Raw genomic sequence first — 11,547 nt, forward strand, 5'->3', positions numbered from 1 at the left:
TATCTAATAAAATACTGCATACTTGTTTTTATATAAAAATCAAATTTATTGCTACATGTTGAAGACACTTTCTTGAAATATCTTATGTTTTAAATACCTAATTAAATACTGCTTGTTAAAGACAATTCTTTTAAATAAATAATTACTTCATGGTGATGACATATTTAAATATCTTATTGATTTATTTGCGAAGCAGGTGTGAATGTATAGCGGTGATTTATGCTTCTTATAATTCTGCAATATTATGATGGATCTAGGTGTTTTACTGCGATCAATTTTGATAAGGTGTATCTTTGGTTACTCAATGATACATTGACTTCTTCATCTGTGTTAATTTTTGAATGAAAATGTGACTTTTTCATAATCGAATGTCGGCTTTGTTTGTACAAAGCGTGTGCATGTAACCGTGACGGACAGTTCTGGTAAGGATCAATGAGACTTCTGCCTTACCAGTGTACAGATACTCACGCTCTGTAATAGTGTGGCGTTTTTTCAATTGGGTTGTTTAAAACTTATATGGAAAAGTCGTCTTATTTGCCGAGCTAGGTCAATCGCTCTCTACTTCTAGGCATTGCTATTCATTAATGTGTATTCGTGCCATGAATTGGACAGAGGAATAGTTGAACTTTACATGTACAACAAATTGAATATCCTGTATTCACGAATATAACAACCACGGGAATGAAAGTGTAACTGTTAAAAATGGCTTCGTTGGTAGTACCTAAGATAGAGAAAACGTTTACTGAACTTTTACCGGTTACTTCAACGGATATGGATACAGACGAGTGTATCTATTTAATAATCAGTTGATTCTCTTACCGAAAGAACAATATGTGTCAAAGTTATTAGAATTGTCAAAGAATTCTGAAAATAAACTGCAATGGTATCGTTCAATTTGCTCCGATGAAATATGCACGCGACTGCTTTCTCTTGCAAAATGTTTTGAACGGTGACAATGACGGCGAGGTCAACGATGTTTTCACTTCACATCGAAGTACTATCGCTTCTCAGAAGGATCAAAGTTCGAAATCTCCGTATTCTCCTCGTGAAAATTTCGTTAGAAAAAGTGAGTTAGAAACTATATTCAGTGATATGGTCCTCGTACGGAAAGATCTGTATGAGTTGAGAGAGCATTGCAATAAACGCATAACGTCCGTAAAAGCTGTTGTGAAGGATCTAAAAGCTGAATTAAAGTCTATTAAATCGGAATTGAGACAAGCAGATGACACTGTTGAAAAATTGTTTTCTGATCATATAGAAAACTGCGTTCCTCTCTTTTCTGACAGGATTCATTTGATAACCTCGAAAGTTGTTTCACTAGAACGCCATAGGCAAAGAGTATCCACTGAACATTCCTCAATTTCTCACTCAGTCGAGAATAACAGCTTGAGTCGTTCACGTATTAATGATGAACGTTTCATTAAAGTGAACGAAACTCGCTCTGAGGTTCGTGAGGTTAGAGACAAAATAACAGTGTTTGGTAAGGACTTTCAATCCCATACGTCAAAACTGAACTCTGCCCTAGACAGCATCTCTTCTTTAAAGTCCCGTGTCCGGAAAACAGAGGCTGCAGTACAAGATGGTGTTCACGAAACGCAAGCCAGGACTGATATCGCTGTCAGGGTTCTTACGGAGGACATTGGTCAACAACTTTCAGTAATGAAATAAGATGTTTTGAATGTAGTCGACAGTCATAACAAAGATGTCTCCTCAAACCGTACAGGTGCTTGTTATCCTAACGCCGAGACATCGACTTCCTCCTCGCGTTGTAAGGATGTCTGTGGAAACCTACAAGGCTCATATAATCATCCAAGCGAACGTGGAGTATCTCTGGTAGTTTCCGGGCTCCAGAAAACGTCTCAGTATGGCGATAGTAAACAGATTGAGACAACCGAAGCTGCTCGACCTACCATCGGTCTTCAAAACCATCCAGCAAAAACAGCTTCTATTTCGAATTTTTTTGCTTCTATAAAGAAAAGGAATTCCAGTGAAAGTGCCGGGTTGGAACATCCTCAGTCTGCAAAAGATAGCGTGAGAAAGAAACCCTATGCTGCTTGCGTTTCACTTACCGCAGAGCAAAAGGCAGACCGTCCAGTTCAGTCAGTTAATTTAACGAGGGATGATGACATCGATACTGGTGGCTTTGTCGGGATGTCTAGGAGGAGAACAACCCGCTTATTCCCGAGTGGCATGTCAGAAACATGCACTACAGAAGATATTAAATCCTACGTAGGAAAGAAAGGTGTCGTTGCTACGTTTGTTCGTTTACTTAAAAGCCGTAGATGGGGTACCGTCTCTGCTCGTGTTAATAACCTTTCGTCTGACATCTTTAAAACGAAGAATCCTGGGTTTGGGCCAAAAGGTGTCAGATGCCGGAAGTGGCTGAGTAAGAACAGGTTTACTGGGGATAACGCCTTCGAAAGAGAGGAATCTGATCATGAAAAGGAAGTGTCTTAGCATGCAAATAGTTTATCGCTCTGCTGTGTACTACTTGTCATTGTCATGAACTCTCTCCGGATCATGTCTTGGAACGTCACCGGTATTATGTCAGCGGTGTCTCATTTACATGATGTTTTAACTAAGGAACAAGTCGATATATGTGGTGTATCAGAACATTGGTTGTTCGAGGGAAATCAACATTTATTTCGTAGTATCCACGAGTCATATGATCCTTCGTAATATCCGATTTTTCTCTCCATCCTCTATTGAATAACAGAGTTCGTAAAGGAGGAGTTGCTCTGATGTGGCACAAGAACATCTCAAGTTGCGTTACTATTATAGACTCTAACGATGATCGTATCGCTATTATTAGAGTAGCGCTTGACACTATTGTGTTATTCATTGTTCAGGTCTATTTGCCAATAGCACAGCACGGTGTAAACCTCGATAGGGACTACATTGTTAAACTTGATGAGCTTTACTGCAACATGTCAGTTGGAGGAGAAGTGATTTTTATTGGCTCTGTGGGCCTCGCTGTCAAATTGCTGCCAATAGACCGGGTCGTGATTTACAAAACGTTATGATACAAATTAACCTTGTGTCTCTTACCAAGCAAACTCCATCTTGTACTTCGCTGTGAAATCTTGGATGACGATTCCTATCTTGATGTTACTAACCATAGGCCAATTATATTAGAGACACATGTACCTCCACCATGACTTTCTAATTGCCTTCAATCTGTGGAGAGAATATCTTACAAGTGGATAACATCTGGCGAGATAAGTAATATACGAAGATACTGCGACAATGTGGAAAGCATTATCAGTGATCGTAAGCTGGAGAATCGTTTGCTCATGTCGAAGTCTGATATTGATCTTTACACAGAAGAACTTGTGAAAAGTGTTCAATAAGCAACTAAGGCGTCTTTACCACTTAAGAAAAATTTCGTTCATTTTTAAAATCCTATTGGAAAGGAACTCTAAAACATCATTATAAGGTGATGTGGAGATATCGTTCTGTTTGGACGCCCCATGGAAGGCCAAGATCCCCCGACTCTGAAGTGTTTAGGAAATACAAGGACGCGAAATGTGACTTTCGGAAAGCTCATAGACGTATATCTGAAGAATATCTTCAAAAACTCAATAATGATATCGCTGGAACTGCTGAAGTTGACCAACCTTCTTTTTGGCAGCTGGTTAAATCTCGTCAGAAGACAAATCTCGTTTGTGCTGGGACGGAAATAAATTTCGATGGTGTTAAATAAGAAATCGGATTTGTCAGACAACTGGTCCTCATTTCATTGTAAATCATACAAAGAATCTTGCACTCCTGATTTTGATAACAACTTTAAAACTTATGTAAATCGCAGTGTGACCGAGATATTTCGTTCAAAATGTGAAGAATTTTCATTTCATGAGATTGAAAACTTGCTTTCGGGTAAAGCTCCTGGTCTTGATTTCCTTGTTTATGAAAATTTTAAATTTGCTCATGTGTCACTTTTTCACTGTTTATCAAAGCTTTCAATTCATTTTTAGTAAACAACTACATACTTTGTCTATTAAAAGAGGCGTTATCTGTGTCTTATATAAAGGACACAATAAGTAAAAAAATTATCCAAATAGCTATCGTGCCATCTCATTGTTGCCTGTTATTCTGCAAATTTTTGAAAAATTGTTTCTAGAAAGATTACAGTCTGAAAACATCTTTAAAGTTAGTCCTCTACAAAATTGTTTCCAAAAGCAAGTTAGTAGTGCCATGACTTCCTTCCTTTTGCATGAAGCTAGTATTTATGTCAAAGATTGGGATAACAATCTTTTCACTTGTTTCTTGGATACTTCTAAAGCGTTCGACTGTGTTTGGCACAATGGTCTTTACTTCAATGAACCAAATTGGGTTCCCTGTTAAATATATAAAAGTATTAGCTTCAATGTTTGCAGATATGCAAAGTTGCGTTTTGTATCAAGGTTTTCAATCTAATTGGTTTTCCATCGATCAGGGAGCGAGGCAAGGAAGTATTGTATCTCCATGGATATATACTTGAAAATACCATACATGTCGATGTCTATCTTTATAAATATAGATTAGGACGTCCTAATATATACGTTGTAGTTCATAAGTTCCGAAGTTCATGTTCTGGTTTTCTCGGATCCATCCTTATAGGAGATAGTATCAACCCTTTAATTGGTTTAAGGCTGTATAAATCTATCATTTTAGCACGTGGACTTTACAGCTGTGAACTATGGTTTCTTCTCTCTAATTCAGATTGGAGTCGATTAGAAAAGATTATAAATCTCTGTGTCAAATTAATTCAGTGCTTTCCGTTACGTACTAGATCTGACATCTGCTTAGGAATGTTAGGTTTCCCTTCCATATCTGCTAGGGGTGATCAATGAAAACTTTTTTATGGGGTCGCTATGTAATTTGACTTCACATTGTGGTGTTCAGCAAATAGTTGTACTACGTTTATTGCATATGCATTAACAAATGTACAAAAGCACCGATGGTGTTATCCCAAATATATGGTTTATTTTACATAAGTACGATCTACAAAATTATATATATGACTTTATATAATCGGGTATATATTGGAAACAAATAGTTGAAACGACAGCTTTGAGAAAAGAAGGGAGCGATTGGCAATCTCGTTTGAATGCTACCAATGACTTCAGTAGATTCAAAATTCTCCAAACTATGCTTGTACTTAGCCACTCTATGTTTTCTGGCGCTCACTTAATGTTCGTTTTGGTACGGTATATCAGAAAATGGCAAAGTTATGGACAATTAATCCAGACTGTGAGTTATTATGTTTAAAATGTGCTAGCTAGTGTGAAGATCTTTGGCACACTGCTGCATCGATTGTCGCCATCCCATTATTGTAGATCTAAGGGATACATTTTTCACCAAAATTGTTAGTGATTACCCGGTATCTGTACATATATTTGTTGACAATTAGGAACGTGAACGTTTTATTACAACCCTGCTAGGGGCCGTTGCTATAGAACTGCAACTGTTATTCTCTAATGTTGTAGAATTACAATCATTTAGATTGAAATGTTTTGTATTTATTGTAAAAGTGTCCGAATTAACATTTCAATGAGGCTTTAATACAGCTACGCTGTTTACAGTTATAATGCATTGCAATTTACTCAGTGTCTTTACTTTCCCATACTTTTTTATTTAAAGGTGAACGAAATGCACTTTTGTTTTTGTAAATTTCCTTATTTATGACGTTCCCTGGTTATTAAATTTAATATATTTATAACTTTCAAAGGTTATATGTGTGTCGTTTCTCTCGAAATGTTGAAATAATAAATGTTCGGTTGAAATCGCATCAAAGAATCTTACCTGAGTTATCGTCCGTGAATTCGAAACCGCTGTGACGTCATAAGTGACAATCGCCGATCCAACGAAACTTGACTATGGCGCACGTATATAACTCCGATTGTAGCGACAGTGACGATATCCCAGAGGTTTCATTCACGCTATGTATCCATCCATATATGTATGAACCTGAGACATCGAACAATGACGATCATATCGACTCAGATTCGTCAGATTGTTCCGAGGAACTGCATATAAGAGGTGACGAGGATGACGAAGATAGCATGGCTTCCGATCAACCTGTCGGAGAATGGTTAGTTTTCATTGCAACTACACGACTATATTGTTGTTCAGATTTCGATAATTGTATGTCATCTATAAACTGTATTCAATTTTTTAAAATTTTTTCTATCGTCAAAACAAAAGCGGAAAAAATACGTATTTGTTTACCGCTTTATCCGCCGGTAAGCAAGGCATTCTTCCGTTTATTGTTCATATACCAACAGGTCTACTGATCATTAACATTGTCATGAAATCAATATGTTTATGAAATCATTTGTTTTTCTTCATTAGTTTGTATTGATATAATTTTTCAAACAGTTTACGTTCTCCTGTTGTGTACATTTTCATTCACTTTGACTCTTCTGTTTGTACATTTTACCTCTTTCCTGCAAGTATTTTAGTACGTGAACGATGTACTTTCCAGCAGAAACAACATGACACATGCTCATTATTTTACGATTATATTTATTAATCAGAACATTATAGTACCTCAAATGCATTATGATAAATAAAAAGTCAATGGAGGCGATAATAACTTTTTACTCTATGTACAATTTGTTCTTTAATAACATTTTCAAGATATCTTACAATATATTACACTATAAATCTATACATTTCGTTTCAGGTGTTCCTGTAACATGTGTTCCCATATGTCCACTGAGGACGAAAGAAAATGCTGTCAGGACATGAGCATATTAGAAGAAAAGTTGACAGACATAGGCTGTATCACCCAACATGAAGGGTTTATTGCGAATTGTCTAAACATGCATGTCCTGGAAACATCCTATTATGAATATGCTGAAACACACGGCCCAGGAAGACAAGAAGACATTCACAGGTATATAATGTAAATGACAATTTAAATGAACATCTTTGTCTCACAGATTATATACAACATTGGTACCCTCTATTACTAATTAAACCCCTACATTGCATACCTAACTAAATAATTAATTCCTATATTTCATTAATAAGTAATGGATTAGCAATAAATTTTGAACACAGTCCATTTTGTAGCACTTAAATTACACTGCAAATACTTGTATATATGCCTACATGTACCAGTGTCTTCAAACTTAAGAAATTTGATAACATTTTTTGTCACCTCAGGAAGTATCGGCTTGTAGCATATCGTCGCTTCATCAGGTTGACATGGAAAGTTCTAGTTCCATCATGTGCTGTGACTGCCATACGGAAACAATTTCCATCACAACAATATACTGGTTTCAAGTACCCTCGTTTCTGACATAGCTCGTAAATCTCTGACAATTGTTATGGATGATAACATCTCTGTCAAAATTCCCCATGGCACTGCGGAGTTGACTTGCAATGGAAGGAGGGGGAGCATCCATTTCCTCAAAAAGAGCTGCTTCAGCCTGTTGGATGGTTGTGAATTGTAGCCTTCTGACTACAACCTCCTCCATCAACTCTTTGATGTAATCTGTTGACAAGTTGACATTAACAGTTTAAGGCAGAACAAGAACAATAAAAACTTGAATGGTCACAGTCATAATGAAGTGTCTTGTTATTGCCATCTAATTTGTTATACCAGGTAGTTATGTTGGTATGTTATAAAATACCAGTAAGTTTCTCTAAACATTGTTTAGATTTATCTAAAATAAAACGGTGAAAAATGATTTACGTCAATAAAATGGATGATATTAATATACTTTTATATTTAAAATCTCTCATTAATTTTTTTGTTAAAATATCAATGCAGGTAAATAAAATAAACATACTGAAGTTCTGTTTGACTTTAATCTCCTTTGGGACTGCATCCCCTTTTCTTCCTTTTGGGAAAGCAATTCTGTATCTGGCAGTCCCATCCTCCAGAGTTGCTTGTGGTCTACAACTATTTGAGTTGAAATGAAGAGCTGCCAGGCAAAGTCTGAAAAATGGTAGTACAGTCTGTGCAGAATTGTAAACGAACAGTATTCAATAAGGTACCATATCTTGTGAATGTATTAATTATGGTACTGTATTTATCAGGTAATAAGCCCACGCCTAGTAATAAGCCCATCCATGTCTTTTTCTTAGATTTCAAATTCACTGTCCTATACAAACTATATCCCTGCAATAATCCCCCCCAATCTGTTGATCAAATATTAGACACTGGCCCCTAGGCTTATTGCAGGATAAATACAGTATCATATCAGGACCATAGTGATGTATTTCTGTTTCATTTTTATCAGCACTGCATCAGATTTTTATGAGTATATCTCACCTTGCTTTCATCTGAATGTAAAAGAAATGGCTGGCCTTTGTTGCAAAAAAGTTCACCACATTGTGGAAGGATTCCAAGCATGATGTCTGATGTGCTGGGGACAACTTTCCAACATCTTTCAACAAGAGTTTCCCACATAAAATCTTTTCCATTTCCCGGAATACTTTGCTTCCTGAAACAAAAGGGCAGAAGTAAAAATACTTAATGAGTAATATGTATAATTAGAAAAGAAGCATGTTATTTGAAAAGTATTACAAATTCTTCATATGACAATGGCAAATATCTTATTAACGCTGGACTCCTACCATAAAAATCTTATTATCTATAATCTCAATTAGTATCTTATAATTACCTGGCTTGATCCACTTTCTTGAGATGTCCCCATGCTCACATGAATGGAAAAGATCTCCATGCCCCTCGTGAATATTAGTGACATGGTTCAGGATACTTTTTTTTTTGTCAAGTTCTGCATTCCCTCCACTGCTAGCAGCACACCAATAAGCATGGTTGCTTATGGATCTGGCCCATTCTCCAGCCATTTTGTACTTCTTGGACTTTCCAAGAGCTTCTAGTTTCTTGTAGACACCTTTGTAAAATAAGAAATTCATTAGCAATTTAATAGTTATTAATTTTTAAATATATTTTAGAGTCATGGATAGTAACTGACTAAAAATGTACGGAGCGGGGTGATGGGGGAAGGGCTTATTACCCAGCATGGGCGTATTGCTAATTCAGGTGAAAGAAAAAAAAAAACACCTATATAAAGCTAGCAATTAATGCATGGAAACATACCCAAGTAAGTGCTTACCCTTTGCAACATGCCAAACATCAAACCAATGGTTTATGTCTGGATGGTCACTTTTCATCAGCTTTTTGACTTGGCAGTGTCTGTCAGTCACCAAATCAGATATTGGTATGTCCTTATCTTTTAAGAATTGGAAGCAGCGCTTCAGTCCTTCCAGTTCCATTGCATATGAATTTTTCACTTCATTTGACTGTAATGTAATTAACATGGGTATTAATGAACTGAAAAAAGATTTAAAACAGTTTTCTCCCTTTCCATAATATTGATTAATAAATGCATACATATAAAAAGTCTACATTTAATTACCTGGACAAGCTGAATATCCACCACTTTGGCAGTTTCTACATCCATGAGTGTGTAGGATCCGTATTTTGCAGTGTGTCCTGGGGAACTGCATCTGGCATCACCACCTAGTTTCAAGGAACTGCCACTGTTTTTGATGTCATTTAAATATACTGATTGCTGATGTTGCCAGCATGATAATGTGGATGGTACAATGTAGGTCCTCTGCAGTTTGTTGTATGCAGTTAGGCTAAGACCTAAAATTCCTGAATGGCTCATAAAGTTAAATGTTTTCACAGGACTGTTCCCACTAAAAAATATCCCACAGGCGATCACCAAATTTCCCCAGGGCAGTGAATTTGAAAATGGCTGACTCCGCCATTTTCTGATAAATCCACAGACACATCTACTTGTTACACAAACACAAGTACCAACTGTTGTTTTGATGTGTTGCAAGTTTCTCTTGCTGCAGACAGCACATATGTCTAGCAGTTCAAAGAGACATTGTTCAAACACAACATACTTGTGCGCTTTGTCTGGATCTGTGTCCTCACTGTCCAATTCATGTGTTGTTGTGACATTGTCTTCCAAATCTGAATACTCCTCCAGATCTTCTAATGGACTCCATTCTGAATCATTGTCCTGATCTGGTAGAGAAATATCCATGTCACTCTCATCATCAGAATAATTTTCCCTATCTTTCTGGGTGGTGTTGTATCTGTGGCATTGAATGGATGTAGACACAGTCTGGCATGTGGCCTGTACCCCACAAGATGTAACTGAAGTCTTCATTTCTGATATTTTTGTCTGTAGACTAACATGACGACGTTTCTGGAGAAAAAAAGAAATATTAATCAATTGCTGTGAACTCTAAAATAATCTATATTGCCTGAACATTCCAATATATTGATTCACATCTATTATTTGAATAGCCATGTAATTCATATGAAACTAATTTTATATGTTAATGATGTTATTAACACTTCTATTTCAGTAGTCTTTGACGGTCAATACATATTGAACCTACTTACACTATGAGATGGTCATATAATTTGAAAACATATAATGACCAAGAATTATAATATAAATGTACTTTTCTGTATTTTATCATAAATTTTATTGCATCACAATCCATTTTCAAGAGGAGATCTAGAAATACATGTCCGGTATATGTAAGTGCATGGCCTTCATAAATATGCTGGGTGAAATTATATATACCGGATAGGGGGTAGGGGCTGGTATATGTGTACACAAAAAGCATTCAGAGAATACCATAATAGTATATATTACATGTACATACTGTTAGGTTGTATGACGTCTGACAGCCAACATTGTATGTCTCTAGTGGATCATCCGGTCCTACACATTTATCTACAGTACTTCTGTGATCAGAAGTCTGTGTCTCCATGTGCACCTGATTTGGATGGTACTTGATTTGTTCAGACGTGTAATTTGTACTAATCTGCTGTTCATTTGTTACGTCTGCCAAAATCTACAAACAAAAAAAAGAAAAAGGATAAACAACTAAACAAACAAGTGGAATACATTGTATGTGCCAGTAATATCAGTAAGGGTGGGGGGGGTGGGGGGGGGGGGAGCTTGTACAGTTCACTGTGGTTAGGCGTAAATTAGCTTATATTATAATTACATTGTATGTTGCTTGCAAGTACAGTACCTTATCATTTTAAAATATTACGTAATACTACCATTGTTAATACAACTGATGCATTTATTTACCTCGAGACGTCGTCTTTTCTGGACTGCTGTGCTAGGCCTAGACCGACTTCTGCTCGGAGTTGTGCCGACTGGATAGTGTTGGTCATTCCGGGCATTGGCAGGACTGGTACCGCTGTCTTCGGTCTGGATGGGAGTGGTAGGCCTTGATTTCGGCGAATAATCAAAAATTGTGGGAATTGACCCTGGTTTTAACGATTTTCGACCCGGTGTGAAACCAAGTGATTCCAAAAGACGTCGATCGTGGGTGAAGCAGTCGTCCGCAAAATGGCTCTCACACAATCTGGTGTGGTCGCTTGGAGAAAAATTGTCTCTCTTGAGCTTAATTTTCCACGCATTCCGAAGCTTTTTATCTCGGGGAAAAGCGAATAAACTTACTTTCTGTCCACGATTGCTACTGTTGTTACAATTGAGGGCTGCACATTGTACCATGTTGACATCTGGCGTTTGTTTACAATTT

General features: G+C 36.9%; 3 protein-coding genes across 3 annotated transcripts; 1 reads left to right on the plus strand and 2 right to left on the minus strand.

Annotated features, from left to right (window-relative positions):
- Positions 1–5,843: 5,843 nt before the first annotated feature.
- Positions 5,844–7,288, plus strand: LOC132564880 (P2X purinoceptor 7-like). Its single transcript, XM_060229495.1, has 3 exons — positions 5,844–6,073; positions 6,668–6,880; positions 7,153–7,288. Exons 1-3 carry the CDS (start codon positions 5,859–5,861, stop codon positions 7,286–7,288), a joined length of 564 nt encoding a protein of 187 aa, XP_060085478.1. The 5' UTR covers positions 5,844–5,858.
- Positions 7,289–7,314: 26 nt separating this feature from the next.
- LOC132564874 (uncharacterized) lies at positions 7,315–9,530 on the minus strand. Its single transcript, XM_060229490.1, has 7 exons — positions 9,378–9,530; positions 9,075–9,261; positions 8,619–8,852; positions 8,267–8,438; positions 7,782–7,930; positions 7,371–7,483; positions 7,315–7,332 (listed from the first exon to the last, which is right to left on the minus strand). Exons 1-7 carry the CDS (start codon positions 9,420–9,422, stop codon positions 7,315–7,317), a joined length of 918 nt encoding a protein of 305 aa, XP_060085473.1. The 5' UTR covers positions 9,423–9,530.
- A 73-nt stretch (positions 9,531–9,603) lies between these two features.
- On the minus strand, positions 9,604–11,519 carry LOC132564875 (THAP domain-containing protein 5-like). Its single transcript, XM_060229492.1, has 4 exons — positions 11,091–11,519; positions 10,654–10,845; positions 9,877–10,184; positions 9,604–9,610 (listed from the first exon to the last, which is right to left on the minus strand). Exons 1-4 carry the CDS (start codon positions 11,517–11,519, stop codon positions 9,604–9,606), a joined length of 936 nt encoding a protein of 311 aa, XP_060085475.1.
- Between the last annotated feature and the right edge of the window lie 28 nt (positions 11,520–11,547).

Source organism: Ylistrum balloti, unplaced genomic scaffold (assembly GCF_031769215.1).
Source record: "Ylistrum balloti isolate Yb309-2 unplaced genomic scaffold, AGI_CSIRO_Ybal_v1 Utg373122, whole genome shotgun sequence".
Lineage (NCBI taxonomy): Eukaryota > Metazoa > Mollusca > Bivalvia > Pectinida > Pectinidae > Ylistrum > Ylistrum balloti.